We start from the raw sequence: 25,652 nt of genomic DNA, 5'->3' as shown, positions 1-25,652 counted from the left end.
ATGGATTTTGAAATTTGACTTCATTCCAAATTGAAATGAAACCCCAAAATTCCAAAATCCTTCATAAAGGAAATTTTTTAATAATTGTTTTGGATCAATTAAAACATTTTTCAATTTTGTCTTTTTAAAATTATGTGCGATATAAGATACAAAATTTAAAAATGCACAATGAAAAGTCATTTCAAAACAAAAAAAAGTCTTCTGAAAATGTCAAAACAGGACATTTTGACGTTGGAATTTTTTCGAGTTTTCTTCTGAAATGAAATTCCATTAAAACTAAATCAATTTTTGTGAAGTATTTCAATTTTGACAGAACTGAATATTCCTACAGAATATGGCTTTCTCTCTTTCTGCAACCATCTCTACAGATGACTATTTTGTCCTATTTGTCTGCTTCTCTCTTCGCTTCTTTCCTCACACTGTGCTGTGCAATCCAGACCAGTGACAGGCTATCAGCCTTCCTCTGCAACCTGGGGTGTCTCCCAGTGCTTTGCTGCTGGGGCTCCTCACAAACAGCCAAATAGGATGCATGTTACACCCTGAGTGTCTGTGGATAGCCATAAGCCTGGTCTAGCAATTCTGACCCCAGTTGCCTGTTAGGAAACACCAGCTTTCACAGGGCTCAAAACAAAGCTACACTCTGGCTTTCCGTAGCCTTGGCTACTGCTAGCTGGGTGAACCCAACACACTCCCAGTCCTGGATTTCCCCCCCAAAATGTGTGTTCTGCACCATCCAGCCCTCTCCTGGACAATATTAGGTCCATTACCCCTCTAAGGTTATCAATATACAACAATTTGCTACCATAATTGGAATTACCTACACAGTTCAGTTTAAAGACAATGCTGGATTAGTTTTAATTAAAGAATAAAACAAGTTTGTTTAATTATAAAGAGATTTTTAAGTGAGTACAAGTATAAGGCATTAAAGGTAGAAATGGTTACCAGAGAAATAAAGCTAAAATGCTTTCTAAACTTAAACTAGACTTGGTTCAAAGTAAAATTCTTACCACAAGCTCCCAGCAATAGGGCTGACCAACTTTCAGGTCACAATCTGCTCCAAAAGTCCATAGGCTGTTTCTTTTGTGATCTTACATGGAAAAGAGAGAGATGCGTAGGGAAAGAGAACTTGGGGTGTTTTTGCTCCTTGCTTTTATAATTCAGTCACCCTTTGAAATTGCATTTTCCTAAGGGTTACCCCTAGATAAAGTTCATTTCCACTGTGAGGATGGAGACTAAGGCTTTGTCTACAGTGGAACCTGAACGACAGAACCTTTGAAAAAAAACCCCAAAAATAAACCACTTCCGAACACCAAAAGTTTTGCCGACAAAAAGCCGTGGTGTGAACAGCGCTTTGTTGGCAGGAGAGCTCTCCTGCCACTCTTTGGGGGTGGAAGTATTTCTGTTGGTGGGAGCGCTCTCTCCTACCGACAAACAGCAACTACACTCTGTGCCTTTTAGCAGCGCGGCTGTAGCAGCACAATTGTGTCATTAAAAGGTGTGTACTGTAGACAATAGCCAAAGAGACTGGTGATGAAAACGTCTCCATGCTGCTGTTTGCTAATCTGCAGATCTGTTGCCCTGCGTCCTTGCTCAAGAATGGCCACTTGGTAGGTGATTACTTATCAGCTTTGGTGACACCTGGCTAGAGGTTTCAACTTGTCCTTTGTCTTTGAGAAACAGGTTTACCCACTCTCCAGACTTGTCTGGTAAACACACTTCAGTCATGATTTCACCTTCTGTTCACAAACTAACATATTGGTACATATATTCCACCATGATATTATTAACCAGCAAGCTATTAGTTTTCAAACAATACTGAAGCATATTTTGTACAAAAATTATTACAGTAATGTGTAGAGTGTGAATAGAGGCGTGCATGTGGTCACCATCACTACAGATTACTTTTGTCCTATTGTCTACTTCTCTTTGCGCTTCTTTACCCACACTAAGAAAAGGAGTACTTGTGGCACCTTAGAGACTAACCAATTTATTAGAGCATAAGCTTTCGTGAGCTACAGCTCACTTCCTCAGATGCATATCGTGGAAACTGCAGCAGGCTTTATCACGTGCAGTTTCCACGATATGCATCTGAGGAAGTGAGCTGTAGCTCACGAAAGCTTATGCTCTAATAAATTGGTTAGTCTCTAAGGTGCCACAAGTACTCTTTACCCACACTGTCTTTTATGCATGGAATGCCCTTCAGAACTGGTCTGCCAACTGACTAACCTTTCCTCTTTGACCTGTGATGAGGGAAAGACATTTATTTATTCTTAAACAATAATTGTTTGTTCTATCATGCTGTGCATAAGCTTTTGCTGATAACATTATTTTATTGATGTTAGCTCTGTCCATCCTCCCTTATTCTCATTACTGTTTTGTTACCCCTCCATTTGACATTAGGTCCTGAGCCAACATGTAGTAGTGTGTAGGTAGACTGCTGTGTTCATGCCTGGCACACTGTAGGACTGGGGTAATAGATTTTAAGATCTTCAAGACAGTGTCCATGTCTTCATGTTTGTACTGTGAGGCAAGTACCATATTCTTGGATAGCGTCAAATAAATACTAATAATTGTGTTGGCCTGTGTGAAGTAAGTACAAAAGTAAACTGAGCAGTCTAAACAGCAGAAAGTAAATAAAGTTTTCCAAATATATTGGTTTTAATCTGAGTAATTAGTAACACAGGGAAGGCTTTTTGAAGCTGACAATGATCTTTTCACTTTTTTCTGTCTAGTTTATTTAACAGACCTAGACTTATAGGCAATAGAATGAAATTCATCAGTACATCCACTTAGGCATCCACTTGCATCTAGCCAATAGGAAATAATGAGTTTGAGCAGCCAGCACTGAGGAGCAGAAATTGGATATGAGTGGATAAAATGTGTAATTTTCTCCACAGCTGAGTAGGTGTCTTTTTATTTACAATTTACTTTGAGACCAAACTATTTTAAGCCAAAACCCATTCATTCTCCAAGTCAGAGAGATATAAATGGATGAAAAGCTTATGAAGACTGGGTTTTGCTTGTTTGTTCATTTGTTTAATGCCCATCTGGATTTAACAGGGTGGAGGCCAGGAAAAAAATAAATGAAAAAATAAACTCACGTATCACTACAATGCACACTAGCTTCAGAGCCTTTGATTACAGGCTGCAGCAGCTGCAGGAGTGATTTAGGTATCAAATGTGGCTCAAACTCTCAACTATTTTTTATTGAGGGTTTATACCATACAGCAGAGGTCCCCAAGGGGGGTGGAGGAACATCCGGTGGGACCTAGGCAAGCCCCCAGGGGGGCAGGGAGCAACACCCAGCAGGTCTCCCCCCACCCCCAGTTCCATTGTGTCCCCACCTGGGAGCAAGGCTGGGAGCAGAGCCCCACCTGGCCAGGGGCTTGGCTGCCAGCCTTCACTGCAGCCTGGCCCTGGCTCCACTCCTGCTCCCAGCCCCACCCCCAGCTGTGGCCCCAACCTCTGCCCTTAGTCCTGTCTGCATCTCCTGCCCCTTCCCGGAGCTCTGGGTCGGGGGGGGCACACCGGATAAGGGGGTGCATAACCCCCAAAAGATTGGGGACCACTGCCATACAGGAACAGGGATAAAGAGGGGACAAAAGTTCAGCAGAGCTTCAGAAACATGATTCTTGGGTTTAAGGTTTTAAACTACATAAAAATAATCACCACCAGTAACTCCCTGGAGTCCCGTAGCCCTGCGTATGGGGTGATGCCCCTCTGCTGACTCCCTAGGAGACCCCACTGCTCCTTGTGTGGGGAAACTCCCTTGGGACCACCTGCTACCCTATATGGCATATATATCGGGGTGGCCAAACTGCGGCCCATACGCCGGATTCAGCTCTTTTACAGTTAAAGTGGGGCTTGCGGAGCCCCTGATTCCTCACTGACCGGGCCTACGCTTCTGCCCTGTGGTGGGGTGGTGGAGGTAGGGGCTCCCACCCTGCATGGATGGGGGTCTGAGGGATTCAGCGCTGTGGGGTGCGCCTGCCAGGGCTGGGGGCTTCAGCAGGAGCAAGGCTGAAGCCCCCAGCCCTGGCAGGCGCACCCCACAGGACTGGAGTCCTGAGCCCCAGCAGATGCCTCCGATGGGGCTGGAGCCCCGAGACCCGCCTCCCTGCAAGGCTGAAACCCCCCGGCCTAGCAGGCACGCTCCAGCTCTTGAAGCGCTGAAGATGGTTATGTGCAGCTCGGAGTCTGAGGGCCAATAAGTTCGGCCACTCCTGACACGAACTGCAGGGCTCGTTGCAAACGCCTGGGAGCCAATACCCCCGACACCCACTGGGCCCCTCCGCGGCCCGCCCCTGTCACATGACAGAGGACCGCCTGCGCTGCAGCTGCTGATAGGCCCTGTGCATTGTTCTCTGTGATTGGCCTGCTCTCAGACCCCCCCCTTCTCACGTGAGGGGGGCGAGTCACGCGATTTCCGGGAACCCGTCAGGAAGAGACATAAACAAAACAAACCCCAAAGCAGCATGGAGGGTCCGGGCCGGAGCGGGATGGGCGGCGCCCCCTACTGAGCCATACCTTTGCCCCGCTGGGTCGGGGGGACGCCAGGTGAGGGAGCGGCTGCTGCAGCAGCCTCGGGCAGGGAGGGGTCGTGGGGGTGGCGGTAGCAGCAGCCTCTGACAGGGCGGAGGCTGTGGAGACTGTTGCACTAGTAGCCCCTGGCAGGATAAGGGCTGGGGGCAGCGGTGTGGAGGCTGGTGCAGTCCTTGGCGGGGCGGGGGGGCTGCATTTATTGCTCCTTTAACCCAGTAGAGAGGTACAGGAACTCCATCCAGAGTAGATCAGGAGAGTCGCTGATACACACAAGGAAGGACCGGGGTACTGAGGCCAGGACAATCCCAGGGTGAAAAAGGGGTGTGCCTGCCTCTGATTCCCTCTCCTGGTTTTGGAGAGGCGTATGGGATGGGGGAGGTACCACGCGGATAGAGACGTGGAGGGCAGCAGACACTTTCCCGTGCTCCTTCAAGGGGGCGGTTGTTGGTAGTATGATGGGAACAGCCCCGTGCTAAGCAGATGCCTGAGTTTCTCTGCTTCTGAGGTTTCCGACCCGTTGGCACAGTGATTGTACTGCTGTCGCTTCTTGGGCCTTTGGTATGTTTTGAAATGAATGGCTGCAAGTTAGTAGCAGAAGGAGTTGAAAGAGACTGCAAAGGAAAGCAGCAGCATGTGCAGGGGCGTGCACTGAGTTAGCAGTGGTCTGTCGGATTCCATTGCAACCTACATCTATCAGGCGTCTGTGCCGTGGCAAGGGGAGCAGAGCCTGCACTGAACGATCATGGGGATTAAAGCACCTTCTCTCCAGGGGCTCTGTGGGTTCTGGTACTATGGATGAAAGGTTTGCTTAGCCCTCAGTATATAAGGGATCAGTGCAAATAGGGGAGACAGGCGACAGCTGGGTGGGAAATGGATGAGGGAGTCTCCTAGCTCAGCCCTGTGACTCTGTGTAACTAGTTTGGGGTTGTGGGGCGGGGAATGTGTGGGCTCCCGGAGGAGTCTTAGGCTTGTGACAGGCCTGGAAACAAGCTACCATGGAGATCCGTCCTTATCCCCTCTCCTGGAGGGGGATTTGTGGGGCGAACCTAGCTGCCTGCGAGCCTCCTGCCCCATCTTCCTAGTCCAGGAGAGAAGAGTAGGTGCCTATGGGCACCCCAGCGGGGGGAATGGGGGGGTGAGGGAAGCCCGCTCCCCCCATGCCTGGACGGTGGAGTTTGTGAGAGTAGGTTCCCTTATCCCTTCCCTCTGAAGAGCAGTAGCTCCCCCCACTTCCTTTCCTTTGGGAGTGGGGGGGCGGCACTGCCTAGCTGAGGAGCCTCTGAAAGTGATTTGTTTACATGTTGCCTCACACTAGCTTGAAAGAGCCGCTGGGCGGATGAGTGGCGGCGGTTCGGGCCAATGGGTGCGAGCTTGGGAGGTCGGATGGCCAATCAGGTTGGGAAGGGGGTGGGGCGGGCTGTGTCATGGGTTAGGCTGCGTTCGGTGCTGGTTGGTGGGGCGGCCATGTTGGCTGGGAGGTGTGTTAGTGGGTCAGGAGGAGGGGGCGAGGCCCAGGCACAAGGGCTTGTCGCGGGGAGACCATGCCTGTGGGGGCTGGGTCAGAGGTGCGGGAGGCAGGCGGGCTCAGCCAGGGGTGTGCTAGGGAGGGCAGCTCCCTTCCCCTTTGAGGTGGCGGGGAGAGGCACAGGTAGGGCTCCGGACGATGCAGAAAGGGGAGATGCCTGACCTAGGTGATTGGGCTGGAAGATTGAGCTCCTGCTCTCTGAAGCCAAGAGGGTGTCAGGAGGCACATGCTGGATAGGAAGTAGCTTACAAAACTAGTGGACCATCCCCTCTGCTGCTGTGACTATACATACCCACATATACCCAGACCAACCCCCCTAGTTACCCTCTGACTCAGGGCGGACCTAATTCCTTGCTGTCACTCGCAGGACTTCTCATCACTAATATTGTTTGTTTGTATCAGGAAACTGAGGGTAAAACATCTTCATTTATTGTTAAGGAGACAGATTCTCTGTAACTTGGTTCTTTAAAGTTATGTTCTCTCTCTTTTCATGCTTAAACCCTCCCACCTTCCCCATGAGTCTTTTCACTTCTGGCTTTTGTAAATGAGGCATAATCATACACATTATTGATGCTCTACAAAGAACGTTTGATCTAAAATTCAGAAAATGTCATAAACTGTTTACTAACTATTCTAGAAATGTGGAGTTTAATCCAATATTAATCTGAATTACTTCCCTTTTAAAGCAAATTAAGGTGTTTATCCAAGCATGAGATTTCTGATCATCCTTCCTTCCATTCTTTTCTTATAAATAAGGAAATATTAACATTCCATGAGATCATTCCTATAAGGAGCTTTGTGTTGCTGGAAACTGGCACAGAGCCTCTTTCAAATCAACAGGTCATCAAATAGGTAGATTTCTGCCCCTACAAGGACCCTCCTCTACTTCAGTGGGGTTTTCAGCTGGCTTCTGCTTGCCAGGGAGCTTTTTGTATGATTAGGGACTTTTTTTTGTGAACTACTGAACTTCTCCATCCCTTTGAGTTATGAGGCATGCCCTAATCTCATCCCTGTGATTTGACAAAAACAACAAGGAGTCCAGTGACACCTTAAAGACTAACAGATTTATTTGAGCATAAACTTTTGTGGGTAAAAAAACCACTTCTTCAGATGCAGGCATTATATACTGACACATGAAGAGAAGGTGCCACCGGACTCCTTGTTGTTTTTGTGGATACAGACTAACATGGCTACCCCCTGATACTTGTGATTTGACAGTTTGTTAATACAGCTGTGGCATGTGCATAGGTGAAGCACACTGGGTGGTTGTTTTTTTTTTTTTTAAGGATTATTTTCAGTAACTGATCCAATAATTAGTGTTTTAATTTCAGGACCAGAATTCTTCTACCTTTCATGCTGAACTAACCAATTAAAACAAATGTTCCAGTTTTTTCAAACTCCAGTATAGACTAGATACTTTATTTTAAGTTTGTAACTGTACACACTGAAATATTAATTTCTGGATTGAAAGCACAGTAGGCCTGTTTTGTTCACAGTGTAAATCAGGGGTAACTCCTTGAAGTCACACTGGTGTAAAACCAGTGTAAGTATGATGAGACTTGACTCATGGTCTTTCAAGCTGTAAGAGACTTGAATTCAAAATAAAGTAATAAAAAGGTGGGCTGACATCCAGGTTGTTTATGTCAGACAGCTTGCTTCTGAGCACACCTGAAGTACTCTTGTGGGTTTTTTGAATTATAACATTTGTACATTTTTTTTGGAGTAAGAATAATAGATGTAGATACAGAAGTTTTTTGGGGGATCTGGTGCATGTTCATTGTGGGCATCCTAGATAAGGAGTGGAAATTGCTAGGTCTGAGATATTTTAGGTGATTGATATACTTCGGATTGCCAACTAACCTGATATGGTTGATGTTGAAGGAAAGTGGATAATGATCACATGGCCTGTAAAACTCATTGCTGGATGGTATAGCTCCTGGAGTGAGAAATTAATTATAATTCTCAGCACTTTTCGAGTGCTGTAGAAACACTAGCTAACTTAAAAAGGATTGTCTGTGTTTGATAGAGGCATTATTTAGTGGTCAGAGGAGACCATCTCTGATATACCATACCACTTAACCCTGTACCCCAGTTTTCCCAATTGTACAATGAAAAAATTATTTATCCACATCAGAGAGATTCCTTGAAGATCAAGCATGTAAAACCCTATGACAGCTATTTATTTGAGGTACAGTAGAACCTCAGAGTTAGGAACTGACCGGTCAATCAGATACCTCATTTGGAACCAGAAATACGCAATCAAGCCGCAGAGACAAAACCAAAAAAGCAAATACTGTACAGTACTGTGTTAAACACAAACTACTAAAAATAAAGTGAAAGTTTAAAAAGATTTGACATGGTAAGGAAGCTGTTTCTGTGCTTGTTTAATTTAAATTAAGATGGTTAAAAACAGCATTTTTCTTCTGCATGGTAAAGTTTCAAAGCTGTATTGTTGTTTTTCAGGTGTAAACTTTTGAAAGAACAACCATAACTCTTTGTTCAGAATTCCAAGCTTTTCAGAGTTAGGAACAACCGCCATTCCCAAGCTGTTCATAACTCTGAGGTTCTACTGTAACAGAGAATAACCAATATATAGGAAAATCTACAATATATAGGAAAAACAGATCGGTGCTAGGGGATGATTACTTGAATATATTGCCTTAGGCTTTAAAGTGTAGCCTGTGCCATAACTCATTTTAAGAAAAAATAAACACTTCTGTTTTTGCTTATTTACATTTCCTGCAGGTTTTTGGATGGCATGGGCAATTGGATTATATTTTTATTAGTTGTTTGATAATGGATAAATTGACTACACTTGCACACTTTTTGGCTATAAAATATGTGAGTTTGAAGCATTTTGTGTTGAGACAGCAGTTAATATCAAAACTTTTTTTTGTTTTCTATAAATATAATTCCACATTACAAGGGCTTAGAATAAGTTTACATTTCCCTTCACCCAGGGGTTTTCTGAGCATTAAGGATTTCTTCCTTCTTTGCGCCCCTCACATTCTCCTCAAAGACTCTGCTCTACACCCTGTACCCTGCACTGGCAGAAGAGTGGAGATGATGACTTCATATTCTACATCTCTGTAGCATTGCTTATGCTAGGACACGCTTTCCAAAAGATCAGTTATATAATTGCCTAGTTTTGTGTTCGTTTTCTCTCTTCTTTGTTCTGTTTCTAACAGTGAATTCCCATGCAACATAAGCAGAAGAAACCAGTTTCATTATTATCTCTTGTGAAAGTAACTCTTTTCTAGTTTTACAGTACTTGAATAAAATCCATATACTAATTAATCCCTTTCACATTTAAAATTGATTCCTAAAAAGTGTTAAAAGATGTTAAGAATTAATTGAAAGCTGCTAATAACTTGCCTGAAAATAGTGTAACCCCTAGCACAAGGATCGGCAACCTTTGCACACGGCCTGTCAGGGAAAGCTGCTGGCGGGCCGGGACAGTTTGTTTACCTGCAGCATCTGCAGGTTCGGCCGATCACAGCTGCCAATGGGGGCTGCGGGAAGTGGCGGCCATCATATCCCTAAGCCCATGCCGCTTCCCGCAGCCCCCATTGGCCTGGCACAGCGAACCATGGCCAGTGGGAGCTGCGATCGGCCGAACCTGCGGACACTACAGGTAAACAAACTGTCCCAGTCCACCAGTGGCTTTCCCTGGTGGGCCAAGTGGCAAAGGTTGCCGATCCCTGCTCTAGCACTTGTATTTTCATCTGTATTCAAAACAGCCCTTCACTGTTTCACTAGATGCGGTAATTCTACTTAACCTGCTGCAATTTTCCGCTTGGTCTGGTGAGGTTTTTCTTGAATAAGATGTCCATGCAGTAGGTGTTCAGAGGAAAGTGGTGCTGGTAGTATTAGAGTTTTAAAGATGAATGTACTGTAGTGGTTAGAGCAAGAATATGAATCAAGATATCTGGGTCCTATCCCCAGTTCTTCCACTGACTTGCCATGACCTGGAGCAAGTCACTTAACTTCCCTGTACTTCAAATCCCCTGTCCTTCTAGAAGAGGAATAATGATGCTTACCTTTTGAGATCCTTAGGCTTAAGGTGCGATTGTTTGAAATATGTTGCTATTGGCACCTACAGCGGCAAAACAGTGAGGCAGGTGGGGCTCAATGATTTAAAAATATTAATTAGTCCGATATGTCCGTTCAAACACCAGCCCCTTTGCCCACCCCAAAATGCTCAGAAAAGTTAACATTTTATTACAAAAGGGATAGGTGGTTGGAGGGTTTTTTTTTTTTTTTTTTTTTTTTTTTGACTCTTAAGTGCAACAGTATTGTTTTAAAGTCTCTTTGAAATAGGACATGCAGTGATCAGTTGCTGGCGTCTGTTAGTCTGCTTATGTTATATGCAGAAATGAAGAATGCCCAAGTAACCTTTGACCTATTTGGCTGAAATTCTTGCATAAGGATATGTGTTCAAATAAACTACGAATTTAGTCTTTATAATCTAGTACCATGCTCTTCTTGTTTGCTGTAGTAGTTTCTTAAAGTTATTAATAGTATGGATCACTGTTTTGTGCTATTAAAGCCCAGTGGATGCCTGCTTGCAGACAAAGCGTTCTGTTTAATACAGTGGTGGGCAGCCCACGGGCCGCACGCAGCCCATCAGGGTAATCCACTGGCAGGCTGCTGGACACTTTGCTTACGTTTGCACAGCTGTCTGCAGCTCCCAGTGGCCGCGGTTTGCCGTTCCTGTCCAATGGGAGCTGTGGGAAGTGGCGCAGGCCACAGGGACGTGCTGGCTGCCGCTTCCCACAGCTCCCATTGGCTGGGAACGGCGAACCGCAGCCACGCAAATGTAAACAAACTGGCAGCCCAGCAGCAGATTACCATGATGGGCTGCAAGTTGCCCACCACTGGTTTTAATAGTACCACGTACAGGTCTTGAAAACCAATCTGCTTTTTTCACCTATCATAGAATATCAGGGTTGGAAGGGACCTCAGGAGGTCATCTAGTCCAACCCCCTGCTCAAAGCAGGGCCGATCCCCAATGCTAGTACTGCTGCTGCTAGTCACTTCTGTTAGTAGACTTCATCCTCAGGCCTAACAGGTGTTTGGGGAAACTTTCAAGCTATATTTCTTCATCTTCCAAATCATGTACAAATATTAATATCAATAAAATATTGATTAGTACACATGGAAAGTCATGCAAACATGTTTTCTCCTCCCTTTCTTCTGGTATTAAAAATGGAACTTTGACATATTAATAGCAGCTGAAACACTTTTCATGATGGTGAAAATGTAATTGTTTATGTAATGCACTTTAACGCTGTAACTAAGTGCTTAGCTGCTGTGATAATAGGCACTGTGCAAATCCTTAACAAAAGATATAGCTATACTTACTACTTTTAAACAGTACAAAATGTGCATCTAACATTACAAACATTAAATAGCAATGTTGCTCATAACTAAACTACAAAATTCATATTGCAGTTTGAGGTGCACTGTATCTTGTAAAGTTTCAGAGTAACAGCCGTGTTAGTCTGTATCCGCAAAAAGAAAAGGAGGACTTGTGGCACCTTAGAGACTAACACATTTATTTGAGCATAAGCTTTCGTGAGCTACAGCGGAGCGGAGCTGTAGCTCACGAAAGCTTATGGTCAAATAAATGTGTTAGTCTCTAAGGTGCCACAAGTACTCCTTTTTCTTTTTGTGTATATTGTAAAGCCATTCAGCTACATTCTCATGCAGTTGTTTGGAAACTTCTCTTCGGGGTTTCTTTTGAGTGAATTTAATGTTGGTGAAAGGTGATGGATTTACAACCTGGGAGAATAAAACACAGGAAGTGGCAATGCGAGCTCCCCTGCACTACCACATCAATATAACAACCCTGACATTGGAGGGTCCAGCTTGAAAGTTGTCTCTGTGGTTCATTTAGCATTTCTATAAGATCACCAGCAAGATAATCAGTTGGAAAAGTGTGTTTATCTTCTAGGAACTGATTTTAGATTAATATTTCATTTTACAAACTCCACTGAACAGTGGTTGGTTATAACTTTATGATCACAACCCACCTGGGGCACCAGTGATTTAGAAGTGAAAGGGTGTATTACATTACCAATGCCCAGTATCCTTTAATGTTTATTTAAGAAATTAATGGAACTTGCTTAAAGGACAAGTGCTCCCATACAACTCTGCAAGTGTGCTGATCTTCAGTATTATTTATGCTCCTGTTGTAAGCCCCACTACAGTTCTTTCCATTAATTCAAATCTGTATTCAGTAGGCTGAATCCTGATCTGCAGCATCCCTGCTAGGTTGTTCTAGTGTGGTCTTAAGCACAGACTGTTTATAATGGATGAACTGTATAGTAGTTCTGTGTGGATAAATGGGTTCTTTGAGATCCACAAACTCATTTTACTTTCCAACCAATTCAGATTTTAAACCCATGTTTCCATAGACATTGTTGATTGGTGTATTAAATTATGATCTACCAACCCCAGAAAAAAGTAAGTGTGAATATTTTTTTATCATAAAGATTTTGATGATTCCAGGGAATTTAGGAATGGAAAAGAATAGAAGGCAGTCCTGCTCTATAGTAAATGTGGAGAACACTGTAGACTAAGAATCTCTAACTGGGTCATTAGCGTGTGCCCCTCACTGTCTCTTTCCATTTAATTGTCTTGTCATCAAAACTACCAGTAAATACCAAAGGTTACCCATAGAGTATGAACATTAGCATTTATCTAAGTATGACTGAAGTACCGTCATTGAAGTATTCTGATGAGATTTTGGACTAAGAAAAAAACTTAAAAAGAACTATGAAAAAGAATGATTATTTGAATACATTCTGCCTAGTCAAGTAAGGGCACAAGACATTTGAGAATATGACACTATGAGTTTATGTTGGAGACCAGCAACTACCATACTTAAATTTATGAAAGTTTGTTATGCACCTTAGTAACCTTTATAACACTTGCAGACTCTGGAGATTCAGGAGCAGAGAAGCTTTTGGGAAGTGTCATGTCAAATCATTACTGAACGCATTGCCATAGGGGTTGGGCAAAATTCTGCCCTGACTTTATACCTTGTGTATCAAAGGCAGTGGGGTTGTGTGGATTGTAAAAAGGCAGAATTTGGTCTTGACACTCCATAGACTTGCAATTTCAGATATTCTGGTTGCCCAAAATCGTTAAGATGCTGGCATATTAAGTTTATGGAAGATAAAATTGATCCCTTTGAACATACAGAATTGCAGAGAGACTGTGACATGCGGATTGGTATTGAAAGATGAGATCCATTTCCTCAACCCTGTCTCCCCTCCCCCATGTCGCCAGCTACAAATATGAAGAGCCAGGCTCCAAAATGAGTTTCCATACTTTTTTAAAATTTAAGTTAAAGTGCAAAGTTTTGGTACTGCATTAGACTAATGAGCAAATCTATTTTGCGACCTAATGTGAAATTTCACAGCATTGAGCAAGCCTGCTCTGTAGATGTCTCTTCTGTATGTAGTTTTCAGTGCACTGAGACAGACAAGGGCTGCACACTTGGTGCCCTGAGGCAGTCTGACAGAAAGTTGAAACATCAGTTGACACAAGTAAAAAAGGGATTGTTGGAAATATGAGGTTAGAAAGAAAATCTTACTTCAGAAAGGACTGGCCGGTTTTTATTTGACATGTAGGCCCTAAAAGGGGTGGCTTCATTGGAAGCATTTGCATTATCTTAATGAGAACCTGTCTTGCCTAGTTAAAATTTGGGCTATTGAAACTTTGTGGTTTTTTATATTTGTTTTTGTTTATGTTTGTGACTCTGCGATTTAAAAACCACTTTATTTTGCTGTGGCAGGGGCTTTGTTTGCATTCTCTTTCAGTTACCTTAAGATGCAAATGACTTTTTAAAAATACTAAACTCACGATACAAAATTTAGACTAACTCAGTGGGAAGGAATAATTTACCTTCCTGTGTTAGTTCATCTATAAAGGGATTCTTTTTTTTCCTGGCATGTTTACTCTGTGGTAGGAGAACATTTCTAGTGCTATTTCTGCATTTAAAAATGAGAATAAACTTAAATAATCTGAGCAAGTGGCTTCCCTTTTAGAAGGGAATTGTGTGCAAAATAAAACAATTACATTCAAAGAAATGGAAATATGTTTCTACTGATATTTCTGCACTGTTGTTTCAGGGTTGATGGTTGGGATTTCAGTTTAATGCTCATACAACACTGCTGCTGTCTGATTTATCTAGGCAGTGCGCATCATTCCTTAAAGAGACTTTCATGTATTTGGGGGTGTGGGAAGGAAGGCCAATAAATATTTGGCCAAATTCATCCCTGGTGTAACAGTTGTCAGTGGAATTACACCAGGAATGAATATGGCTAGTTAGTTCTGATGTATAAATTGGTTTCTCCTGTGCTCACGATCATTTATCTTTTGAGCTTTTTGTCATGTTTGCACCAAATACTTCGCTTTTTCATAGCCTTGCTTCCTCATGCTGTTACAAATGCAGGATTGGTTGGAAAGGAGCCCTTATTTAGGACATGCATTTGAACTATCCAAGGGACTACAAAAGATACTGAGTCAATGAAATTACTATTGAATAAATTGGATCAAATCAACCCAGGCCCAGGCAGAAGTCAGTGGAAGACATTGGAATTGGCTCAAACTTTAAGTTCCAATAGGAAAGTTCCCCTTTTTAATAGTGAGTGTACCTGCTGCACTTTCCTTCTGCCACTAGATGTTACTGCATGAGAAACTGATTAAATTGTAGCTGGAGGTGGCTGGGCTGACCTTGTTAGAAAAGGATGGGGAAAACACTAAAACAGGTATGCCCTCAATATCCACTTTGGAAAATATGATGATTACATGAGTCTCATTCTAGAATTTATTGACTTTGTGATATTAAATGTATGAAGAGTGTTGTTTGTATTGACCTAAAAGTGTGCTGGGCGCTTTCCAGACATGTGAAAAGACAGTCTCTACCCTGAAGAGCTCGCATCTAAATAGAGGACATACAAACACAGTGAGCAAAAGGTAACGGAAAATAGTCTAAACTAGCAGCAAGGTTTGCACAAGTCTTGTTTGTTCCATGCTTTTTCATTTAAACTAGGGTGTGGGAGGAGAGAAGAACTAATTCTTATGGCATGCTCCAGCATGAGGTCTGTTCAGTTTTGCGGGGGATTTTTGTTTTTTGCTCCCTCAGAAATGATCATGTTGGGATACTAACTTTTTTTTTTTCCTGAAGGAAAAAAACCCCTGTGTTTGTCTCCTTTTTGTGGCACGTAGCTTGTAGTGTAATAAATGTTAACTTTTGGTGTTTGGTCTCTTCATTTTACACAGAAGTCTACAAAGAGAGAAGAGCTCCATGTGCGTGAACTGAAGTTATTTCAGGGAAAACCTCTATCCCTTTCATTGCATGAGTTATATGCTACCCACTGACACTGAAGTAAAGCTGGAAAGGAATCCAAAAGTGAAGAAAACAAGAAGTTTGGAATTGGATTTGGGGGATCTGGGCTTGGAAATGCCTCAGGTAAGCCTGGTGTGTGTGTGTGTATGTGTGATAGTTGATTTACTTATGTAAAGTATTCCCTACACGCACATACACTGCTGCATTTTTAAAATTTATAGTTAAATTACAAGATTCTTTTGAGCTAACAAGGAACCTTCAGAAGAAGTGTATAAATTATAACAAGTGAGTTGCCTTTCCCAATCTGCTTTAAGTTAAAGCTAAGATGCTGAGTAGAGTCAAAGCTGTCCCCCTTGTAGGGTTTGGCTTTATTTAATAATAAAGTAATCATCAGTGGATAAACAAAACTAAAAGGTCAAGTCTTCTCCTCCAGTTTGACTGCTCTTAGATTTGTTAACTCACGGCTGCTTAACCCATACCCTAGGTACTCTTTCTAGAGAGCCACACTTACCCCTCTGTCTATGAGCGTATAAGCCACCTGCAGAGTGAGCCAATGGAACACACTTACCATCTTCCAGCAAGATCACCACCTACTAGCAAGGTGGGTTTTCAGGCAAACACCACAAATTATGACCTGCTAGTGTCCTAATTCAGGAACCTCTTGTCCAGTTAATTTCAAATTTTATAGAAGAAATTTTGACTTCTACCAGTCTGAGTCGAGTGTGACTTCTTTTGTGAATTTTAGGGGGAGAGCAAAAATCAGGCTTATAGCAGTAACTCATTTTTAGCCTCAACTGCCATTGCTTCATAGTATTATTTCTGTGGCCAGTAATCCTAACCTAACTGCAGAATGTTTCTACACAAAGTTCCACCTATTCACCCAGTAGATCTTCCATTACAAACCAGTTGCACAAATGGTAAAATCATCCGTCTCTACCCAGGATTGAAATAATTGAGATGTACTTAAAGCTTCCAGGACTAGAATAGTAAGGGTGCTGCAAGGGAAGATTAAGGCCCACTGATGAAGCAGTGGATGAAAAACGTTGATAGTACCCATTCACAAGAGTATTGACTAGAGTATTAATCTGTCACTTCTACAAGCATTAAAATATCACTAAGCTCACCAAACAACTGAGAATTTCAAGTCAACAACAAAAAGGAATAAATGAGCAACTATCTAGCACAGGGGTTGGCAACCTGCAGCACGCGTGCCAAAGACTGCATGTGAGCCGATTTTTACTGGGCACGCTGCTGCCAGCCAGGGTCCTGGCCGCTGCCCCCGCTCAGTCCGCTGCCGGCCTGGGTGAACGGAATCCCGGGCCGGCGGCCGGGACCCTGGCTGGTGGCAGGCTGAGCCATTCAGTCTGCCGCTGGTCTGGGCTTCTGTCCACCGGCGTAGTGTATTAAATTTTCTCCCTGTAGGAATGTGCTACTTGCGGAGCGCCAGGACTGGCAGCGGTAAGTAGTACACTGTAAGTAGCACATTCCTACAGGGAGAAATTTTAATACACTACACCTGTGTAGGGAAGGCTGTGCCTCCCCAAACAGCCTGCCCCCTATCCGCCCCCTCCCACTTCCCGCCCCCTGACTGCCCCGATCCCTATCCACACCCCTGACAGGTCCCCCGGGACTCCCACGCCTATCCAACTCCCTCTCCCCCCCCCCCCCACCCCGTTCCCTGTCCTGTTACCATGCTGTTCAGAGCCCCAGCTGTGACAGCGGTAAGTAGTATGTTCCTATGGGGAGCAATTTAATACACTATACCCAGCCCCATTTAATACACTATACCCAGCCTGCTGATGGTCTGGAGTTCTCAAAACATGTTCTCGCACCCCTTATAAAAAATTACACTACAATTAGCTTAAAAACTCAAACTTTGTATATTACAGTAGTCGTTAAAAAATGTATGATGTTAATAAATACCTAGGTTTGATTAAACAAAGTAGTTGTACTTATGTGCCTGTGCTTATTTTGTGTTTTCGATGATTTACCTGCTAAAAAAATCTCACATGTCTCTCACCCCCAGAAAGGGCATCTCGCACCCCAGATTAAGAACCACTGCATTAAACTGATAAGATCTGCATTTTAATTTAATTTTAAATGAAGCTTCTTAAACATTTTAAAAACCTTGTTTACTTTACATACAACAATAGTTCAGGTATGTAATATACACTTAGAGAGACCTTCTAAAAACTTTAAAATGTATTTCTGGCACACGAAACCTTAAACTAGAGTGAACAAATGAAGACTCGGCACACCACTTCTGAAAGGTTGCTGACCCCGATCTAGCAGCTACATGGTGGATACAAATTTTAGAGTGTCATGGGTAAAAGCACTGGGTATTGTTAACTGGCTGTTTGCTTACATGTTTATCTAAAGTTTTCCAAATGCAAGTATAGAACAAGTTCAAAGTTGAGGTATATGGGGTGTAGGAGTGCGCATGTAATGTAATACATATATATATATTTAACAAAATCAAACAATTTTGTTGTAGCCCAGCGTGAGCGGAATGGACCCTCCTTTTGGAGATGCCTTTCGGTGCCACACATTTTCAGAACAGACGCTGACGAGCACAGATCTGTTGGCAAATAGTTCAGATCCAGACTTCATGTATGAACTAGTAAGTTTGTTTTTTCCCTTTTGTTTTTCCTTTTGGATAGCATCTTCCTTTCCCATGTAAATGAGGGGATGGTCTGTAGGGAGCTGTTCAGTGAAGGTCTGCTGTCTGATTATTCACTACTACTTATTACTGACTTAGTCCCCAACCATCAGGCCACCAACTGGGATGTTTCACGTACAGGAAGCTGTTAAAACTATCAGCAGAGGCTTTGGTATGTCTTATGTTCAGGAGCCTCAGATTGAGCAGATAGGTGTATCGCTGCCACTGCTGGGATGTTGTTTGCCGACATAAGTCCAAGCAGTATAGTCTTGTCTAGGAAAGACATTACATTCCCCCAAGTTGAAGAAGAGACACATGAACAGAACAAAATGTAAACTAAGCTTATGTTGGAAATAACCAATTTTTCCTATACCAGACATGCATGGACTAGGAAAAAAGATTGCTCATATTTATTATTTGATTGATCTGGCTAGAACAAGGTTCTTCAGGGTTGGGATATCTGGCATTGGTGGTGGCTGGTACGTGGAGCCCTTCTTTTCTTGGTCACTTGTATAAATCTGACCCAGGTGAGCAGGGAACTAAAGTAGTTTTCATCTGATGGCTCTTTTATATGTGAAATGAATTGCTGGTCTTAGTCCAGTTCCCAGTGACTAGGAGTGCACACAATACAAAAAACCATAACACAATTGTCCGGTACCCTTGTTGGCAGTCTCCGCACAGAAGCCCAGAATTGATGGAGCATGGAAACTATGCTCTGACCTTTCCCCTAAAAAGATTCTTCAACGCAATGCTGAGCCACTTGTGCTGTGTCTGGTTTTGGGATACAAACGCCTCATGTGCCATCAGGCTGGTACACTTCACCAGCACTCAGTGTTTTGGGGTTTGGTTTTGTTTGTTTTGGGGCTTTGTTTGTTATAGACCAGGGAGCTGGATGGGAGTATTTTTCTAAAATGTGCCTTGTTAACTTGTCTTATTGTGCACAGGACAGAGAAATGGACTATCAGCAGAGCTCCAGAGACAACCTCCTTTCTATGGAGGACTGCAAAGATATTGAAAATCTAGAGTCTTTTGCAGATGTCCTGGATAATGAAGCTGCTTTCACCTCAAACTGGGAGCAGTGGGACACATACTGTGAAGACTTAACTAAGTACACCAAACTAACCAGCTGTGACATCTGGGGAACAAAAGAAGTGGATTACCTGGGCCTTGATGATTTCTCAAGCCCATACCAAGATGAAGAGGTGATAAGTAAAACTCCAACTCTAGCCCAGCTTAACAGTGAGGACTCTCAACCTGTGTCAGATTCACTTTATTACTCGGATTCACTCTTCAGTGTAAAACAAAACCCTTTAACTTCTCTGTTACCTGGGAAAAAAATCACAAGTAGAGCAGCAGCCCCTGTATGTTCCTCAAAGAACATTCAGGCTGAGGCACCTTTGTCAGACTATGTTCAAAAGGCAAGCAAGCCCACTTCAAGCACACAAATCATGAAGACCAATGTGTACAATAATGAGAAGGTGAACAGCCACGTTGAATGTAAAGACTATGTTAAAAAGGCAAAAGTAAAGATCAGTCCGTTACCACAGAGCAAACCAGTGTTGAGCCAGGCACATGCAGATGCGGCAAAGGAGAACACATGCTATTGTGGAGCTGTAGCAAAGAGACAAGAGAGGAAAGGGATAGATTCCCTTCAGAATCATAATACTCCTATTTTGCCTTTCAAAGAGACTCAGGAGCTGCTCCTCAGCCCACCCCAGGAATCTCCAGGGCTAGTTGTGGGGGAGAGCAGCCTTTCTGCCAGCACATCTGTCTCAGATCCTTCACAGAAGAAAGAAGAGCACAATTATTCTCTCTTTGTCACAGACAGTTTGTGTGAGCAGCCAACCAAAGGAGACCCTGAAGAGGATGAGGAGGATGAGGAAGATATTGAAGATGAGGACCATGATGAGGGGTTTGGCAGTGAGCACGAACTGTCTGAAAATGATGATGAGGAAGAAGATTATGAGGAAGACAAAGATGATGACATCAGTGATACTTTCTCTGAACCAGGTTTGTTAAATTTTGTGGTGTATTAGGAGGAGGGCAACTCTTTCTGCCAAGCAAGTATTGGGGGGAAATATGCTTTGGAATGATTTATAGATCTAAATGGTAACACTTTACCCTTACATAGGACCTTCCATCCAAGGATTTCAAATGCAAACATGAAACCTCACAGCACCCATTAGATAGGTATTCTTCCCATTTCACAGAGAAGGTCAGGGTCCCACAGAGTCAGTAATAAAACCAGGAAGAGAATGTAGAATTCTTGACTCCCAGCTTACTGGACACAACTGCATCCCTTTCCTGGGCTGGGATGTGTTGAGTCAATCAATTGATAGTGGGATACACAGAGCCTTGCGTCTCTGCAATAGATTGTTCTTTTAGTATATCCAGAGAATTTTTATCCCCTGACAGTTGCCTGAGTAGCCCATGTGAAATCAGTTGATAGTCTGTCTAGATTCTACTGGACAATTGTCCATAATTCACAGATCAATCCTATAATTGTCCCTAATTGGCCCCCTGTTAGCAGTCTCAAAGACCAAGCATTCAATGGGACTGTGGAGACAGAACTCTTCTCTCATCTGCAAGTAGAAAACAGAGAACTAACCCTCATCTGGAAGGTGACAAGGCAGTAACTATTACTGTAATGATTAAATATAAGCAAAGAGGCCTATACTTAAGGGGCTTAGTTTTATTAGTGGGTATACACGTTTTACACAGCTTTCTAGCATAGAATAGTGATTAATAGCTTGTACAAACTCTTGACAATATGTAACTTTGGGGAAGAAACTCAAAAGGCAGTTAAAAAATTCCACTTTAAATCGGCAGTCTCAGTCAAGCATGTTTGTAAGGAGGTCATGAGTAGACCTTGTATAAAACAATATATTGGGTATTCAATATGCTCTGTATTACTTCTGTGTGTACATTACAAGTCTTTATTAACATCCTCTAAGCTTTCCCTCATTGCTTCTGTAGGGAATCCTCTCAACTTATTCTTCTGAAGGTTTGAGTGGCTTCTGTTATGTTTTTGTGTGGTATGACTTGATTGCCATATGGTATAACTCCTGACCCATTATGCCACATTACCAGATTCCCATGTTTAATAATATGTAATCTTGAAAAGGATTTTTTTTTAATTGCTGGCATTTCAGTTAGTTGCATTGCATTAATTGCTCTTTTGAAAGTTTTTTCTGACCAGCAATCGCTTCCACCTTCTATTAAATACTACTACTCCTACACGTAGCAATAGCGTAACTAAGAAATAAAAAAGCCACTTGGCCTATAAAAGCTCACTGGAGCTTCAAGTAAATAATGAAGGTCATTTACTCCAAGCGGGGAACTAAAAGATTAAATCACCATTTTGTCTAATTATACCATACCAGGGTTTTGTGTTGCTTTTTTTTTTCTAATCGAGCATGGAGCTTTGGCTATGCCAAAGTGTATCCCTGCCTAAATACACCTAGATGGGATGGAGGGAGTGATGAAACAAGCATAGAGCAGGAAGACTTTTCATTCTGTTACACTGAAACTAAAGGTAGAGAGTTAAATTTGACACAGAGGTGCATTTCACTGAAAGGACAAAGAACATACTGTTTTTATTGACCCCTATCATGTATATTTTCTACTTTTGATTCCCCTTTCTTTCCTCCCCTCCCCCTCCCCCATTTCTGTGGGTTTATGAAACACTGACTCATCTGAACCTATGAGAAACTAATAATCTGCGTGCTCCTTCATTATCCATAGTTTAATGGACATCCTAAAAGTGGATAGCCAATCTCTATTGAGCAATGTTGTTTTGAGGTCTTATCCTCCTCACCTAGTCTTTGTGGAGACACATCTTATGTGCAAATGCATCTGCAACCGAAAAGACGAATAATCTAGTAAATAAATGAAATTACAGTTTGGACAGGGGTTGGGGACTGTCTATTTAACTACATTCTCCCTTTCTCAGGAGTTGCCTTACTGCCATGGAGGCAGGAGTGTAGCTAATGTATGGTAAGAGCATTAGGAGCCCAAACGTCAGCAAAGGTCAACTTTGCATGGGATTCCAGGTGGGTTGTCTAGGTTCTCTCGCACACTAGCTAATAGAGGACCAGCTGTTATAAAAACAGAATTCCTCTGTCTTTTCCATTATACAGGTAATAGAACGAGGGGGCACTAGTTTCTAAATTGATATATGTACCATTTCTGGGCATTCTAGGCTCTTCTTTCCTATGATACTGAGAATTGATGCAGCACCGTTCCCTCCTTCCCATCTGGGAGTATTTAGGCTGGGATACACTTTGGTGTAGCCAAAGCTCCATGCTGGATTAGAATATTCAGTAGAATAAGAGGAGGCACTAGCTGGTTCATCTGAGGTCTAGCTGATAAATTGCTTAGACTGGGAACTGCTGATTTAGTAAGATGTCAGGGTGGATTGATTTAACTTTCAATCGTGATATAAATCGGCAAGCAGAAAACATTTAATCTTGATTTGTATTTTACTCAGTTATTTTTCTGAAGAAAGGTTGATACTTATTAGTTGCAGATCAGCATTTTTAATGGTTACTTACCAGTTAAATATAGCCATTACACTAAATTTAATAAATCCTTTGGATAACCAGGAGCATAACTATACGTATGTTAAGTTATACAATTGCTTAAATAAATAAATTTTTTATTCAATGTCTTAATTATTACATTTTGTTATGTTAGAAAACAGTGAATGACACATTTATTATTTACTAGATTAATATTTTATTCATGATTTGTGTCCAGCTGCATTTGGATCGAAATAGGAATTCAACTAAAATGCCCCAAAATGCACAATATTTTTATTAGTTAAATAAAAAACTGCCTAAAATGTGCTAGGTACATAAGAAAGATTTATCAAAACATGTTTTGATATTTCAAACTGATTTAGTAAATAAAGGAAGTATTATCTGTAGTTAGTGAATTGAACTGATTTTCTTATCACTGTGTTCTTCAAGTTTTAGAACTAGTAGATCTCATTCAACTCCAACTCCGTTTCTTGACTTTTAATGAATTAGTCATTGAACTGACATAGTTGAACAAACTGAAATTAAAAAAATATTCTCTCTGAACCTGCAGAAGCTACTACTGGTATCAAATTCTGGGTTAGCACTTCAAATTAAATTTGAAGTAAGTTTATTTTTAAAGTATGGTTAAAATACTTTTTTTGAAGTCACCCTTTTTTATTCACCCTGCAAAGTTTCTCAAGCTCCAAAATGTTCTTGCCAGAAAACCAGGTCTAGAAGGATTTTTACAGACTTTTATACTCCTTTTTTAAATCTCTGAACCCTAATAATACTGGATAGTTACAGGGAAACAAAATGGGGTAGGTCACAGAGTGCATTTTAAATCCTAAACAAGAGTGCGAGAGTCTTTCCTTATCCTTAGCATGAATAGTGTGTGCTTTTTGGGATTAGGGTGACAGCTCATCCACTGTTCAGGAAAAATGTACCAGGTGCATATCTGGGTTTTTTTGTTTGTGGACTCTTTGTTTTAGTTGGTTTTTACAATGCAGAATTGATGGTTAAGAGATCATGTTCTCTGACTTAGACACTGACTTTGTGTGACATTGGGTAAGTCACTTAACTTATCCGTACTTCAGTTTCTGTCTTCATAAAATATTCTTCTACCTCAATATGGTGTTAGGCTAAATATTCTGTCTTTGTAAAATATTCTTCTACCTCAATATGTAAGGCTAAATCACTTAATATTTGCAAAACTCTTTGAGACCCTCTGAGGCAGAGGTTTTCATATGGTGGGGTGTACCCTCCTAGGGGGAAATGGAGAAACGTTTGGGGGGTAAGTGATGACACCAGCCCCGTGTGTCAGGGCTTGGGGAAGGAGCTCCACCTCCACCCCGTGACTCACCTCAGCAGGCCACCCTGTGGGTCAGTGTCAACATCTGCTGCAGCTGAGTCAAATTCTGCTCATGGCAGCCTCCTTACCTGGCACTGGCTCCACCCCCACAGACCATCTTACGTGCTTTTCCCCTACCCTGAAAACCTGGGATGGGAGGGGCAGGTATTGTGTCTATTTCTGTCTGGGTAGTGGGGACAACCAAAAATTGTAACTCAAAAGGGGGCTCAGCTCAAAAAGGTTGAAAACTGCTGATTTGAGGAAAGATGCTTCTCTTGATTATCGCAGGTAGCTGATTGGATGTGGACTCCCTGAATGTAGCAAAGAATGCATTTGGTAGGATTGATCATATTCTTAACTTTCAGTACCCATTTATTTTTCTAGACCAGCAGTTCTCAAACTTCAGCAACCTGAGGACCACCATTTTGATTTAAAATTTGTCATGGATCCCCAAGCCCTCCACTCAGCCCCAGGCCCCACCTCTACTCCACCCCTTCCCCCAAGGTCCAACCTCTGCCCTTGCTCTTCCCTGTCTTTCTGCCTCTTTCCCCTCCCTCCCAGTGCTTCCTGTACACTGCTGAACAGCTGGTCCATGGCATGCAGGAGGCACTGGGAGGGAGGGGGGAGGAGTTGATTAGCGGGGCTAGCAACCCCGGACATGACTCACAGACCCCCTGGAGTACCCTCAGAGACCCCAGTTTGAGAAACCCTGTACTAGTCTGTAAACTGGGGTGGGCAAACTTTTTGGCCTGAGGGCCACATCGAGTTTCCAAAATTGTATGGAGAGCTGGTTAGGGGAGGCTGTGCCTCCCCATCCACCACCCCCTGTCCTCTGACCGCCCCTGGACCCGCCACCCTTGACTCCCACTCCCTTCCCCCGGCCGCCCCATCCAACCCCTCCTCTCATTCCTGTCTGCCCAACCCCCCCTTCTCCCTGTCCCCTGACCACCCCTGAAACCCCTGCCCCATCCAACCCCCCTCTCCTTCCTGACTGGCCCCCCAGGACCCCTGCCCCCATTCAACCCCTCTTTCTCACCCTGTGACTTCCCTGCCCCCTATCCACACCCCTGCCCCTGACTACCACCCCAAACTCCCATGCCCTCTATCCAACCCCCCCCCCTACTCCCTGCCCCCTTCCCGCGCTGCCTGGAGCACCGCTGGCTGAAGGCGCTACAGCTGTGCCGCCCAGAGCACCGAGACAGGCAGCCACGCCACTGCACAGCACAGAGCACCGGGTCAGGCCATGGCTCGGCAGCTGCGCTGCCTGGCAAGAGCTCGCTGCCCAGAACATTGCGACAGCAGCACAGTGAGCTGAGGCTGCAGGGGAGAGGAAACAGCAGGGAAGGAGCCGGGATCTAGCCTACCGGGCTAAGAGCTCAGGGGCCAGGCAGGAGGGATGCAGTCCGCAGGCCGTACCTTGCCCACGTCTGCTTTAAACTGAGGGCACTTGCTTTGATAGCTGCCCCTCTGGAATGACTTGATCTAGGCAGGGTCAAAATCAAACTAGATAATTTTCTCTCTTCTCTTCCCTTCCCAATGGCCCCAATACATCGTTTTGTAAAGCAACTCTTGAAAAGAATGGGTCCAACTAACTAAAAACTAATAACCCATCTGTTTACAGAATGCCCTGAATGTCTAATATCTACCCAGCCATTTCATTATCTGGAGAATCTATGTTTGGTAACTTTTCTGTTTTC

General features: G+C 43.2%; 1 protein-coding gene across 4 annotated transcripts in view; it reads left to right on the top strand.

Annotated features, from left to right (window-relative positions):
• The first annotated feature begins 4,429 nt into the window (after positions 1-4,429).
• CREBRF (CREB3 regulatory factor) overlaps positions 4,430-25,652 on the top strand; it is a 35,879-nt gene continuing 14,656 nt past the window's right edge. For 2 of the 4 annotated variants that reach the window (XM_073355793.1, XM_073355791.1), the window contains exons 1-4: positions 4,430-4,557; positions 15,362-15,551; positions 17,923-18,048; positions 19,032-20,097. In XM_073355793.1, the coding sequence (XP_073211894.1) occupies positions 15,438-15,551; positions 17,923-18,048; positions 19,032-20,097 (1,306 nt within the window). In that variant the 5' untranslated portion in view covers positions 4,430-4,557; positions 15,362-15,437. Of the gene's footprint in view, positions 4,558-14,981; positions 15,056-15,361; positions 15,552-17,922; positions 18,049-19,031; positions 20,098-25,652 lie in introns of all 4 variants that reach the window. The other 2 variants (XM_073355792.1, XM_073355795.1) reach the window with 2 other exon arrangements.

This window comes from Lepidochelys kempii, chromosome 8 (assembly GCF_965140265.1).
Source record: "Lepidochelys kempii isolate rLepKem1 chromosome 8, rLepKem1.hap2, whole genome shotgun sequence".
Taxonomy (NCBI): Eukaryota; Metazoa; Chordata; order Testudines; family Cheloniidae; genus Lepidochelys; species Lepidochelys kempii.
The sequence above is the reverse complement of the archived record's forward strand: the minus strand, read 5'-3'. Positions and strand labels throughout refer to the sequence as shown.